Source organism: Geotrypetes seraphini, chromosome 2 (assembly GCF_902459505.1).
Source record: "Geotrypetes seraphini chromosome 2, aGeoSer1.1, whole genome shotgun sequence".
NCBI classification, from domain to species: Eukaryota; Metazoa; Chordata; class Amphibia; order Gymnophiona; family Dermophiidae; genus Geotrypetes; species Geotrypetes seraphini.
In genome coordinates, this window is record NC_047085.1 from 397,189,987 (window position 1) to 397,205,430 (window position 15,444).

At 42.8% G+C, this 15,444-nt stretch overlaps 1 protein-coding gene across 5 annotated transcripts in view; it reads right to left on the minus strand.

The window, feature by feature from the left end:
* Positions 1-15,444, minus strand: part of DNAH11 (dynein axonemal heavy chain 11) — a 596,997-nt gene that overhangs the window by 101,097 nt on the left and 480,456 nt on the right. For all 5 annotated transcript variants that reach the window (XM_033930891.1, XM_033930892.1, XM_033930893.1 and 2 more), the window contains 2 exons: positions 11,004-11,177; positions 3,857-4,092 (listed from right to left, as the gene is read on the minus strand). In XM_033930891.1, coding sequence (XP_033786782.1) covers positions 3,857-4,092; positions 11,004-11,177 — 410 coding nt within the window. The remainder of the gene's footprint in view (positions 1-3,856; positions 4,093-11,003; positions 11,178-15,444) is intronic.

The window sequence follows — 15,444 nt, forward strand, 5'->3', positions numbered from 1 at the left end:
GTATCGGGCGATGGTGCGTCCGCATCTGGAGTACTGCGTCCAATATTGGTCGCCGTACCTTAAAATCTCATGTGGATATGGCGTTACTCAAGAGGGTTCAGAGGAGAGTGACATGTCTGATAAAAGGTATGGAAAACCTTTCATATGCTGAGAGATTGGAGAAACTGGGACTCTTTTCCCTGGAGAAGAGGAGACTTAGAGGGGATACAATAGAGACTTACAAGATCATGAAGGGCATAGAGAGAGTAGAGAGAGACAGATTCTTCAAATTTTCAAAAAATAGGAGAACAAGAGGGCATTCGGAAAAGTTGAAAGGGGACAGATTCAAAACGAATGCTAGGAAGTTTTTCTTTAACCAACGTGTGGTGGATACCTGGAATGCGCTTCCAGAGGGCGTAATAGGGCAGAGTACGGTACTGGGGTTCAAGAAAGGACTGGACAGTTTCCTGCTGGAAAAAGGGATAGAGGGGTATAGATAGAAGATTACTGCACAGGTTCTTGACCTGTTGGGCCGCCGCATGAGCGGGCTGCTGGGCACGATGGACCTCAGGTCTGACCCAGTGGAGGCATTGCTTATGTTCTTATGTTCTTAGATGACAGGCATGCAAATCTGTTCCATGCATATTCATTAGGGCTATCCTGAAAACCTGACTGACTGGTGGTTCTCCAGGATAGGGATGGGAACCACTGATGTAGATCATGACATGATAGGGCAATACATAGGGGAGTATGATAGTACTCAAAAAGCATGACAATATTTAATAAGATATGACAGGACAAGACCTCATACAGTAAGGGGTGGTGATGTTATGAGTTTGGTTTGACATTGCAGTAACTAATATAGCTTGACAGTGCATCACGGGTGTCAAACTCAATCACATTAGGGGCCAAAATCTGAAAAAAAGGCTAAGCCGCGGGCCAAATTTTTAATTAAGATAATTAGGGGTCCTTTAATTAAGGCACGCTAACCGATTTAGCACGTGCTAAATGCGCACCTTAATGAAAGGACCCCTACGTGACTAAGGCTTAGTCTTAGTAGAAGTATAGGGTTACAACGTCTCCAACCCCACACCAGCTCTGTGGTATAAACAAAATAAATATTGTAATCACAAAACAGAAAATAAAATTATTTTTCTCCCTTTTGTTGGTCCCAAGCTCTGGTTGTCTTCTGATAACTCGCTTGCCAGGGTCGTTTTCTTCTTTCTCCGTGCTAACTATCCATCTTCCATCTCTGTCCTCCCCTTCCATTTCACTTCCTTCCCTCAGAGGTCTGGCATCTTTCCTTTTTTGTGTGTCCATATCCGCAGCTGTAGCCATTGACCCCACCATCTGTCCTTTTCTCAACTACCCTTTCATCCAGCATCTATCCATCCTTCTCCACCACCCCAGGGTCCACCATCTTTCTGTTTTTCTTCCCAACTACCCTCCTATTCAGTATCTCTATCCACCTCCACACCATTCCTTGTGTCCAACTTCTCTCTCTTTCTGTTCCTTCCCTCTCTCCTTCTCTGTTTTATTTCTTCCCCACCCCACTCTCCACTCAGTCCGGCCGGGTACTTCTACACCAGGGCCCGCTCCTATCCCAAAGGCCTGTATGTTTTTCCCCCTTCTTCCTGATCTCACCTTCAGATTTGCCCCTCCGTTCCTACTCTCCTGGCTTCCTGGTCTTCTCTGGCCCACTGGCACGAACCGCTGCTGCTCTTCACTCGCGTCTGCTTCATCTGGCCTCCTCTTCAAAGCAGCCTGCTGAGGATCGCCGGCCAGCTATAGCGAACCTTGCAGGCCACTGTCCACCTCGGTAGCATGTTCCCTCTGATGCGATCCTGCCCCTCCTCTAATATACGGGATCGCGTCAGAGGGAACGTGCTACCGAGGTGGACAGCGGCCTGCGAGGTTCGCTACAGCCGGCTGGTGAATCTCAGCAGGCTGCTTTGAAGAGGAGGCCAGGTGAAGGCAGACACGAGTGAAGAGCAGCAGCGGTGGCAGCAGTTCGTGCCGGTGGGCCAGATTTACTATAAAATTTAAAATGTCTGGCGGGCCAATTTTTAACACACCGCGGGCCAAATTTGGCCCGCGGGTCAGAGTTTGACATGTCTGCAGTACATTATAGTGCCTGACAGTACGAAGAATGGAATGGCAGCACATAACAGAGCAAGGCAGTGCATTATGATGCATGAGAGTGCATGGCCTGGCAGGACAATGCATAACTCTGAATGATCATATATGCTAGGTATGGTATAGCATGGAATAGTCTGGCATAGTGTGGAAGTGTCAGCATTATAGTAAGTATTCTATAAAGATATGGGGGTAAATTTTATGTGCAGATTCAAAAAGGGGCATAGCCTTGAGAGGATCCTGGGCAGATCAGTGGCGTTCCTAGAATTTGATGCAGTGTCACAGCATAAGGCAGATCCATGCCTATTTTAGGCAGTTTTGAGGTGGTGTAAATCCTCATGCCTATTGGATCATGGCGCTAAGTGCTATTCTAGAAATGGCGCCCAACTTCAAGCATCATTTATAGAACAGTGTTTATTTTTTAGGTGCCCAAATATGGGTGCCATTTATAGAATTTAGTGCTATACATATAATTGATAGGTCCCAATCATCCTTTGGTTCTATGAATACAAAGCCTTGGCATATGTTGGTTTTATAAATTATCTTCTTGGTAGAGTTTTCTTGTTCATGCATCCAAGTTTTCAAGAGATTTAGGAAGTCAGTCTATAGTTCCAAAGCTGTATGAAAAATATGGGAACTGCTAGCTGACTGATGACTCGTACCTTACTCTGTGATGTTAAAGCACTTTCAAATACCAGTTTTAATATCCCATAATCTTCTTTACTGATCTTTCTCTTACTAATTCATTCTGGACTGTTGCTCCTTCTTCTGTACCTATCTGTTCATTTGTGCTGCAGTTCGCAGTCAGAAAGCAGTGCTTCACTTAAACCAAATCTATTTCCATATACACGTCTCGCTCCGTATTCGCGGTTTCAGTAATTGCGGTTTTGATTATTCACGGTTTTTAGCTTGCTGGCTCCCCCCCAAATTACATCAGCTTGCATAGAGAAATCGCTGATTCCAAGCGTTTATAGAGAAAATCGCTGATTCCCAGCACTTTCTTCACCGTGTTTTGCCTCTCCCACCATGTTATTCGCGGTTTCATCATATTCACGATGGTTTTTAATAGAAAACAGTGAACAACATATGAAAAAGTTACTTGCGGTTTTTCTGTATTTGTGGTTCTGTTAATCCCCTATCACAGCGAATATGGAGGGAGAAGTGTATGGTGGGCAGAGTAGTAATGATGGTGCTTCTTATTTGTGTGGAAATCAGATGGTCAGGAGGACAATCACAGTTTCAGGATGTGATACAAATTCAGCTCTTACACTTTGAACACCTTCTGTAATACTGATTTGCTACAATATACAACTGCGTGATTAATACGGTGCCCTGCAATATGAAGACCATAATGATCAAGACAGCAGCTCTCGGTAAAAGACTGATATTTGAAAGGAAGAAGCAGAGATGTGAAAAGTCTTCATGGAGCAGTGAAAAAAACACAGTGCATAACAATATTACAGAAACATGCTGGTGACTGTGAAAAATGACTCTGTCCCCATAAATAGTGAACAAAGGTAACCAAAACCATTCTATTACAGTTTGAATGACATCTCAGTACAGTCAGCACAATAAAAAAAAAAACAACTTATCTGAGCTCCTAGTATTTTATCACAAAGTGATATAAATGAACAGCTAGCAATATTATGTTATTTCAGTCCTCAACATCAAAAAGATTTCATCAAATCCAGGGCAAATTTTAGACCTGCGCATGCAAAGAATGATCCCAAAAAGCACATACCCCTTCTGTCCTAGATGGATGACTTTGAGGTCAGCTCCGTATTTATTCTTTATCCACTTAATGCCTTGCTGCTGTGGATCGATCATAAGCGGCCAGCGCTCACAGGTTGTGAGAATAGTGGCATTTTCTGTTGACATTCTATCACTGGGCAGCCCTTCGTTATTCCACGTTGCTACCGTGGCGTCATCGGTCAGCATAGCAATCAAGTCCAGGTCCTCGCTGATTGGAATGGGAACCTGCATGTCAGGGAGGAATACAATGACCCAGCAAGCTTAGAAAGGACCAGGACATGAGATCAGCAGTAAGAACATGGTAACGGAACTCACGCACTCTGAACTCCTAAACCTCCGACGGAACAAGCCTGTGAAAATCAGTTGCTTGAAAATAACCTTGCTAGTTACCTCGGTCTTAGCGGTGAGAATTACCACTTTTAATAAGTCTTTCATTGGCATATTTTACTTCTAAAAATATTTATTTATTCAATTTTCTATACCATTCTCTCAATGGAGCTCAGAACGGTTTACATGAATTTATTCAGGTACTCAAATATTTTTTCCTGTCTGTCCCAGCAGGCTCACAAACTGTCTAATGCAGTGGTTCCCAACCCTGTCCTGGAGGAACACCAGGCCAATCGGGTTTTCAGGCTAGCCCTAATGAATATGCATGAAGCAAATTTGCATGCCTATCACTTCCATCATATGCAAATCTCTCTCATGCATATTCATTAGGGCTAGCCTGAAAACCCGATTGGCCTGGTGGTCCTCCAGGACAGGGTGGGGAATCACTGGTCTAATGTACCTGGGGCAATGGGGGAGATTAAGGGCTCCTTTTACTAAGGTGCGCTAGCAATTTTAGCGCTACGCTTCTAGAAATAACGTCAGCTCAATGCTGGCGTTATGATCTAGCGCGTGTGGCAATGTAGCGCGCGCTACTCCGCCCGTTAAAGCCCCAACGCGTCTTAGTAAAAGGAGCCCTAAGTGACTTGCCCAGGGTCCCAAGGAGCAGTGTGGGTTTGCTGAGGCTGTAGCTTTAACCACTCTCTCTAAGCCCACATTTTATAAACACAATATAGCAGTAGCAGTTCAAGAAAGAAAATTGTTGAATGCCTTAGAGAAAAAAATGCAGTTATGTTAATGTTTACTGATGCTTGTTGTATTGCCAAATTTTTAGCAAACAGATCTAAGTAGTCCACAACCTTTTTGACACCAAAGACCGCTTTTATAGAAGCAAATTTTTCCAGAGACCGGTAAAGGGGGGGGGGGGGGGTTCGTAGGCAGTTTTATACACAATATATATTAACAAAATAAATTAAAAAAAGACCTTTTCTCTCTTTTAGGTCCTAGTTCACACTTGCTGTCTAACACCAGCTCTGACAGGATATACATTTCAAATCTGACATTTTGTAATCACAAAATAGAAAATAAAATTATTTTTTCTACCTTTTGTTGTCTGGTCATTTTGGTTTTCCATCATCTTGGTCCCGGTTTCTCTTTCTGCTCTTTGTCTATCTTCTACTAATTCTCTTTCAGTGTCTGCTGTCTATTTTTCTCCTCTTCTCTACTGTTCCATTCCTTCCTTATGCTTGTCTCCAACGTATTGATTTTTCCCTTTCAGCTTTCTTAACTTTTTCTTTCCTTTTTTGTCTCTGTCCACTCAAATATTGCCCTCTCTCACCCTTCTTCTTTTTAAATGTTCAGCTACCTCTCAATTCTCCATCTTCTCTCAGTCCCTAGCTCTCCCATTTTCCATCCTTTCCCAGCCTCCTACTTCCTTCTATCTATTCCCCATTACCACAGTTCTACCACTGTATTCACTGTTCTCTCACTAGTAATCTCCCTTTTGACCTCATCCACATGGCTCATCACTTTCAGAACCCCCTCCCTCTCTCCACTGGTCAGACTATATCTCCCTTTCCCTTCATCCCCTAGCATCCCCAGCTCTCTTCCCTCCTGCCCTCCCATGGGCCCATCTCTCTTCCTCTCTCCCCATGATCCAACATCCTGCTCTTTTCTGTTGTTCTTCTTCTCTCCCCCCCCTTGATGCTGAACAATGAGAAGGAAGAAAAATAAAAGAGATGCTGCATCTCTCTCACCCTTCCATACCCAGGCCTAACATTTCCCTTCCTCTCTTCCACCCCAGATCCAACTTCTCTCCCTTTCTCTTTCCAACTGCCCCCCATCTCACCCCACTGCCTACCTGTCTTCCTCCCCCAGGTCCACCATTTCTCCTTTATTTTCCAACAGTTCTCACTTCAAGTATCTCTTTCCCTCTTCCTCCACACCAACCCAGGTCCAATTTCTTTATCTTCAGACCATTGCCCACCATTTCTCTCTCTCTCTCTCTGTCCTCTGTTTCTGGCCCCATAAGCTCTCCCCCCAATCTGGCACTTCTTAATTAATATCCCCCTTCGTACTTTTTTTTTTTTAACCCAGTTAGTCCAGGAGGCTTCCTCCTCGGCCCAGCATGTTCTGACCCTTCTCTCCACGCCAGTCCGATATCACACTCACCTTCCATCACACTGAAAAACTGCCAGCCTCTGCAGTGATTCAATAACGTTGCCTGCAGCTCCCCTTCCTGCTTTCCATCTGCCACAGTTCACCGAGGCTGGCAGTTTTTCAGCGTGACGGAGAGAAGGGAAAAGACATGCTGGGCACGCCTAGCGTTCTGTCCTCAGTGAAGAGGCAGCCATTTTGCTGTAGCCCTTCACTGAGTGAGTCTCCGTTGGGTTGGGGACTCCTGGTGTACAAAACTAGTCATGCAAGGTACAAGTTAAGACTGAAGCATGCTTTTGGTCACAGAGTGGTGGAGATGGAATTCAAGCATAATTTACCACCAGTACTTTTGCTTTCCCACTTTGATTAGCGCAAATAGAAGGGTTAAATGTGGACTAAACTGAAACAAAGTCCACTTTACCATCTCCCCCTACTAGCCGCCTTAGAAGTCTGATTGATGATAGTAGCAGCATGTACAGGTAGGTCAATAAATCAGGGGTGCATTAAGCAAACATACCCAATTTCTATAGGCACCCCACCACCACCATGCGCTTTTTCTTGAGTGGTTGAGGGAGAAGTGTAACTATAAGCAATGGAGGCATTTGCTTAGCACAACCATATGCTGCTTTTGCTATGACTTCCATAGTAATGAGAGGAAGGATGAAAGTTGTTAATTTCAGAATGACAGTAAGAGGGACTGGGTTATTGGGGAGCTGTGGGATATGGAAGAGAAGAGATGTAAAGGTAAAGAGGAAAGAGATAGGAATGAGAAGTTATCATAAGAGCCAGTGATTTTTGATAATTATATGACTGTTCACTTGGTCACTCCAATAACAGCAACTTACAAATCCAACATTCAGTTAAGGCTCCAAAAAACACAATGCTCTTTATTTATCAGACATACAAAATACATAGCCTTCTCTTCTGTGACATTAAATGTGAGCAAAGCATTATGGGCTCGACATTCAGCCGAAGAGGATGGATTAAGCATACATATCCAATTTCTACAGGCACCCCCTACCACCACGTGTTTTAACCAAACACAACATAGACACACACACACCCTCCCCAACTCGGCAGACAACAGTCCGACAGAAAAGGGAAATAGATCACGTCAAAGAAATATATGACAACTTCCAGGAATTTGGAAAAAGCATTTCACCACTACCGAATGTTATTACTGTAACTGGAAAAAAAGTTAGATGTAAGCAAACTTTAAAAAAAATGAAATTAATTACAGAGCAAAAACATTACTTTATACAGGGTTAGCAGTTTTTAACAAGCAAGCGCAAGTGTTTTTTTTTTTTTTTTTTTAAAGAAAGTGATTTGGATTACAATATACAAATTGTGTGGACATGATCAGTAGCCATACAGCAACATACTACAATTTTGAACCAATACATGTCTGAATCTTTTTAAGCACATGGCTCTCTTTGAGCCATTGGTCTTTATTCCTGGCAATCCCTTTATGTGGGATGGATATTGGTACTCTCAGGTCAAAATCCCAAACTAGCTTCTTTTGACTGCAAAAATGTGTTTTCTCACTGATTTTCATTGATCAGTGTGATTTCTTATGCCTTCATGCAGGTCTCATCATAATCTATAAACGTGGAGGGGCATAATTAAAACAAAAAGTCTAAGTCCCTTTTCAGCCTAGGCCCCAAATGCTGAAAGAAGAAGCAGGGAAATGTCCATTCTCAAAAAAAATGGCCAAAAGGAAGTTTTTTTTGATAATGGCCTGTCTCTACGTTCAGCTGTTTAAATGCCTAAACCACCACAACGTCTACACTTACCACATACAATCAATGAAAAAAAGCCTAAGTCCCAAATGCCCAACACAAGAGCTTTTAGGCGAAGGAGGAGTCTATTCCGGTTGACCCAGGCACCTAAGGCCCCACCTGTGGGCAGAGCTTGAGGTGCCTGGGCCAATCAGGCCCTAAGGCCTGCCATTCTGAGGATGGCAGGCCTGCCGGATGGATGGGCTTGGGACCTGTCCATCCGGCCAACATTCTTAAGGTACAGGGGGGATGTCGGGGGTGGGGTCGCGGGATCGGCGGGGGGTCTCGTGGGTCGGCGGGTGGGGAGGGGGTGTTCAGGGAGGGCTGGATGTGAGGGGGCTGCGTCAGGGCAGGAGGGCCTGGGATCCCTCCTGCCAGTATTTTAGTGGGGGTGGGGGTAGGGAGGGTCACTGGGGCAGGAGGGCTTGGGCTCCTTCCTGTCCTGATCGTGTCGGGGAAGGTGCAGGTCTCTGAGGCAGGAAGGCTTGGGCTCCCTCCTGCCCCAATCGTGTCAGGGAGGGTGGCGGTTCTTCGGGCAGGAGGGCTTGGGCTCCCTTCTGCCCCGGTCATGTCAGAGGGGGGGGAGGGAAGATCGCTATCGCGGCAGGAGAGATGAGCCATTTCTCCTGCTGCGATTATTGCAGGGGTGTAGGCAGGTTGCCAGAGCCACTGAGCTGATCGCGGCGGCAGCCATCATCTCAGCGGCCCCTTTTTCGGCACTTATACCTGTTTTGACTTGGTCTAAGTCAAAACGTATAAGTGCCGACAAGGCAACCTGCCTAAACCTTTGGTTATACCTGCTGTACGACTATGTCTAGGTCGGCCCACCTCCCACCCTTTCCCCTCTTCTAAAAATGCCTCTTTTTGCTCTATGCGTTTAGAGGCATGGGAAAGGCCTAAGCTGGTTTTAGATACGTCTAAAACCAGCTTTGGTTATGGGTACTTGGACGATCAGGCTTTTTGATCATCCAAGTACCCATTTAGGCCACTTTTTAGACTTTTTTTTAAAATTATGAGCCCCATAGGTTTTGGGGCCAGTTAAGACAAACTCTGTGATATGTGCACCCTTAAGGTTCTTGCTCATTAATTCACCTATATAATCACCCAATGTAGGATTCTATTCACCCTCCTTACTCTCAAAAATCACAGAGTCTATGTCATGATAAAGACTGTATTCTTGTAACACATCAAGAAGCTTGTACAGCTCTGGATGGGCATGTGCTGTTGTGAGAGAGAATATGAAGATATTGGTTATCACCTGATAGCACACAACGCTCCTTTGTGTGCTTCCAAGTGATGCAAGCTGTGTCATTTATAAGACTGCATGAAGACATGTCATATTGAGGGGAAAACAGGTACTTGTACAACTCATCAGGGTCTCTCACAATGATTGTGGTAGGTAGATTTCTTCTTCCTCCAAAAAGAGTTTAAGAACAGTTTTACGAATTGTAGTTTTGCAGGGTTCATGCAAAAACACACCTGCTTTCTGATAGAAACCATCGTTATACCTCTTTTGTTGTTCAGCATCAGTACACCACTGGGGAAACCCCAATGCTTTCTGCTTTTGATGCAGATGCACGTTTACGTATTCTGCAAAGAGGTGAATAATTGTCTGTTCAAAATGCCAGACCTTGCAGATTTCTCCTACCTTGTACCCTTTAGCGATAGTCATTTCCAATTCTACTTTATACCATGTCCCTAGCAGAGCTCTCTTACCATCATCCTGGACACATTTCTCCTGATTGGCCTAATTCGGCACACCAGCGATACAAAGGTAAGGTTGAAAGGAGAGTAGTAGGAGAGACCATGCTCTCCTGAATCACCTAAGTGTATCAAGGGACTAGTATCAGACACGTGATATGTCCCCTTCAAAATTAAAAAGGCTGAACAGACTTTCCTCTGAGAGCATATTTCAGATACAGTAATAGGTACTACCTCAGTACTCTCAATGTCAGTGCTTCTGAGGCTTTGCTTACTATTGGGAACCCTCAGTATCAATGAAGAAAAGGATGAATCAGTTGATGGGTTCTATCAACATTTGGCCTTGAAGGTGATGAAATGTATCCTGAACATCAACATATCTGTAGCATTTGGTGCAGCTTCTGAACCCATTGAAATCAATGTCTCCAGTGCAGATGTGGATGGACCAGACTTTAAAGTACTAAAGAGTTTTTCACACTACTTTTCATAGCTAGGAATATTTCTTCTTTTCATCTGTAGACAGTGATGACATTGAGTGGGTTCATGCCCTGCAAACAATAATTCTGAGTATCTGCAATGAATATGGTCTGGTCATCCTGCCAGCACTTTCTAAATCTACTAGGCGTTTTCTTTTCTTTGCTGAAAAATATGGGTGCAGCAAAAACAAAATACTCGATGTGGAAAAGGCCCCAGTTGGGATGCCCAGGTTATAGAAAAGGGAGCGAAATGTATGTAAAAGGACGAAAATTTGAAAGCGTCCAAAAAAAATGCAACTTGAGATGGTAAGAGAAGAAAGAGAATGGTTCATGCAGACAAAATACATAAGAAAGGAAATTCAGTTTTCGGAAAAAATACAAAAGAGAAAGCAGTGGCACATCATACTGGCTTAATGGAAAAAATGAGATCCAACATAACACTGCAAGGTGGGAGCTGGCATGTATGCGTGGATAGCCTCTCAAACTTTTCCTGAACTGTCTTTAGCTGGAGAGATCTTTACTTCTTATTCAGGTTCTGTCAGATAACATCACTTACCTGTGAGGATTTAGTATCCTGCTTGTTCTTGGAGAAGGTTCTCTGTTTACTGCAGGGTCATTATGAATTCTTTGCTCATCGTGACAAAAACAGACAATAGTAGTTTTCATTTCCACATTATTTCTCTGCAGTTTGAAGCTTTACCTTTTGAGATTTTAAGAAAGGGATCCACCTGCATTCTACCAGTTCCTGGCGATACGGTTTTGTAAACGATCCAACATAAGACACGAAAGCAGCAGTCAAGAGGACATTGCCACACAGCATCTTTTCTTGTGCTTCAAGATATTTAATGGATTCACCCCAGCGTATTTTTTCGGACTAAAAGAGAAAAATTGTGCTTGCATAAATTGTTAGGGCACAGCTATGTTCTTATACAGTTCTTGCTGTACTTAAAAAAGGCCACAGACGTTCATTAAATCATCAGTTGGTGCAATTACAAGATAAGGAAAAGAGAAAAATGTTTTATATCACCCAAGATCACACTATAAATTGCCTCAAATTATTGCACTAATATGCAATTTACATGTTCATTCCTCCCCTCAGTTGTACTTTCCTACTGATAAACATAAAAAAATCAATGATGCACAGTGACAGATGTGTATTAACATTATTTTGATGACAATATAGTGCTGGATCTGTGGCTAGCGTAAAGCATTTTTACTCTAAACCAGCAATGAGGAATAATTTGTGAAAAAATATTTGTCATAAGAGCTTAATAAAAAAAAGAACAATTCAAAACTTCTTTCTCTGCAGCATGCGTGTCCAAAAGCTTTTTGCTTAGAAGCTTTGGAGCAAATAACCTTGGATCATGAATTGCTGGCTTAGATTAAGGGCCTGTTTCACGAAGCTGCGCTAGCGGCTGCACTGTGGTAATGGCCCCAAAAGCCCATAAATATCTAAAGGGCTTCGGGGCCGTTGCAGTGCGGCTTCGTAAAACAGGGGGTAAGACTTTCCATATTTAGCAACAAATTCAGCATTGTATTTTAGAAAAATATAATTCAGAGGAAGAAAGCACATGTGAATTTCAATATACTGCCCTCCATCTTCAAAATCACATCCCTCTCCAATCTTTCCTAGTTTCTCCAGCATGTATGCCATGAAACTCTGGAAGCTCACTGTTTGTTGGTTTTTTTTTTTTTTTTTTTGGGGGGGGGGGGATCATCACAGCACTAGCACTAGCATCTATTTCTCTCATGGTCCTGAGTATATCACCAACTTGGCAAATGGGATTTTAATGGCTTTTTCCAAGAAGGGTGCACATGATGAGCTGCACGTTGCTAGAAACTTCTCAAGAATTTACTTGCATTTTTAGGTCCTTTGTATAAAAAGACTACTTAGATGCAAAGTTTACTAGATAGATATCTTGATGGGACAGCTAAAAAGCAATTTACCTTTCTTCAAAGCTAAAACTTTTTGTGGATTGATACCAGTCTGGAGAAGGGCTACAAAGTATGAAAGTGAAATGGTGTGGTGGCCATGTTAGTCTACTTTCCAAGGTAGTATAAAGAAATAAAAAAAAAAAAAGGAAACTAGGTGATACCTTCTTTATTGGACTAACTCAGTTCATTTTATGATGAGCTTTTGAAGGCAACCCTTCTTCAGATTAGATCTGCTTATTTCCAAAGTATGAAAGAAAACATCCTGTTACTAAAACTAGGCCAGAAAAATGTTACTCGTATATTTTGAATGAAGTATAAATAAGTAATGGAAATAAAACCAGGAAACTTCAACTTGAGAATGCAGTACATAAACTTTTATAAATAAATATACACGATAAATAGTTGGGTAGAGGTAATCATTTTCTCCGGTTAAAGAACACTTCAGAACAGAGGCTTAAGCAAGATAATTGAAAACACAGCAAGCAGGACAATATCAAATCAGAATTTTGGAACTGGAAACAGAATAAGTTTATAAGAAATGAGGCTATGGTCGCAATGCTATTGTACTGCAGAACTGGGGATCTTGGTTTGGATCCGCCCTATGCTGGGGCCAGTTAGTCCTGGATTCAGTAAGGAGGAGGAGCCTTCAGGTCCTGGGAGATAAAAAAAGATGCTGCCCCATGATGTTCCTTATCAGAAGAGACAACTCACCAGCCCTCGGAGCAGAGGCAGTTTTTGGATTATTATTTATTTATGATGATCAAACTGATGTCAAGGTGGTTGATATTACCCTAGTGAGAGAAGAGAACAACCCCCCCCTTACAAACAGACTGATAATGAGATGCAGAAGGGCAGGGGAAATCTTGCCCAACGTAATAATCCATGAGACAATAAGAGAAAACTGTAACATGAAAGGTAGGAGGAGGCTCTTAAACATTGTTCCCTCTAAGCCAGGGGTCTCAAAGTCCCTCCTTGAGGGCCGCAATCCAATCGAGTTTTCAAGATTTCCCCAATGAATATGCATGAGATCTATGTGCATGCACTGCTTTCAATGCATATTCATTGGGGAAATCTTGAAAACCCGACTGGATTGCAGCCCTCAAGGAGGAACTTTGAGATCCCTGCTCTAAGCTGAGCAGGAGTCCTCTACTTTCAGTCCTGCCAGCGAGGGCCGAGGCGTAGCAAGGGCCGAGGCGTAGCGAGGGTGAGAGGCGCCTCTCCCCCACCCTTGTCTCTGCCCACCCCCGCTCCACCCTTTGAGTGTGCGCCCCCTTCCCTTGTACCTCAAGTTGTTCATCACCATGAGCAACAAGAACTTCAACTTTCTCCTCACGACCCCATTGGCTCTCCCTCTGACATCGCTTCCTATGTGCAGCACCCGGAAGTGACGTCAGTTGTGAGGAGCATGTTGAAGTTGTTGCTTGTGGCGGTGAACAACTATAAGTACTGGAGGGGGGTTGCGTGTGTGAGGAACAGGCAAGCTCTGCAGGACTCCAGAGAACCTGCCTCTCCCTAGCAATTGAAAACATAATATTGAACCTCCCCAATGGCAGCAATTCTCAGTTTAGAGGCAACAGTGCTCCTAAACACTTTGGGGGTAATCCTACTCCTTCATACCGACCCATTGGAATCAACTGCCCCCACAGATTAGATCCCTTGAAAGACTCCTCAACTTTAGGAAAGCACTAAAAACATGCTTCTTCACTTAACTCCCCCGCCCATGACCAATAAATTACAAAGAAATGTGCATTGATACATAATCCTTGGTAATTGTCGCGTTAGGATAAAAACTTGTATTGAAAAACCTTGCACCCGAACTATGACAAATTGCAACCTGTAAACCATATTATGTATGTTAGCTTGTAACCTATTTTGAATTCCTTGGGGAGGATGGGATAGAAAACAAAATAAATAAGATCAAATTGGCTATGTCACTTAAAGCCCAAATGATGAAGTTACGACTGTCTTATTTTGGTCACACCATCAGAAGAGAGAGATATCACTGGAAAGGGACATGATGTTTAGGAAGATCGAAGGAACCAGGCAAAGAGGGCAACCTGCAATCAGATGGCTGGACACATTGAAAACAACCATGGGGATGATGCTGGAGGACCTTTTCAGACAGCACAAAACCAATTTCTTTTTAGATCCACAATTCATCAAGTCACTAGGACTCGAGCATGAGCCAACAGCAACAACATTCTATGAATATGTGCATGTAAATTTTTCTGCAAGGGTCTGAAAAGAGGGCATGGGCACGGGAGGGGCATTTCTAAGATTTGAACTCAGCATTGTAGAATTTGGGGTAGCCATGCCTAATTAAGGCATGGAGATTTACACCAGGGTTCAGTTGGTGTAAATGCTTTTGTCCAAAATTGGGTGCGGATCCAGATGCTAAGCACTATTCTATAAATGGCGTCCAGCTTGGAGAGCTATTTTTAGAATAGTGCTTAGCATGCATTCTTGAGGGGGGCAAACTGCTTACAGTAATTTAAGAAAGAAAAATACTTCACAGAAATAGGGAAGACAAAACTCTGAAAGGTGACGCGGTATAAGAAAACAGCTACATCTCCACCAGTAGAAAAGACTCAAAAATGTCTCAGTAAAGCTGCAAACCCCTCATTAAAAGTGGTGAGCAAGGCTCAGAGAAATGGATGCTTCTGTGATGATCTGTGCACATGGCCTTTGAGTTACTTCCATCATCAAGGTCTAATTAAACCTGGCTTGATTTACTGTAAACATCCTATCTTTGAAAGGGTCATCAGGAAAATCAGCAGGTTTTTTTTTCTAAATAACAAAAATAAGCAGATATATGATACTGGAAATATCTGGTAGCTCACATGAAACCCACTAGATTATCTCTTATATCATTGATTGAAGTCAAATAAACAACAAATCCATTAATTTACATAAGTCTCATTTGATTTATCCATTCTTTATCCTTTTTGTCTTGGGTTGGTAAGTCATAAACAACAAAATGCACTCTCTCACTCTCTAAAATAGCTTTGAAATTTGAAGCTTTACTAATCATGAAATAATCATCAATTTAAATATTCAATAATTTCACCATACCACTCAAGCACCATAAATCACCAGTGACACAGGCTAACAAGGGTTTAAGATTTGGAACATGAAGTGCAATAAATTTTCAGACAGTTAAAAATCACTATAATTTTATTCTAATGCATTATAGATTGCCTGTAATA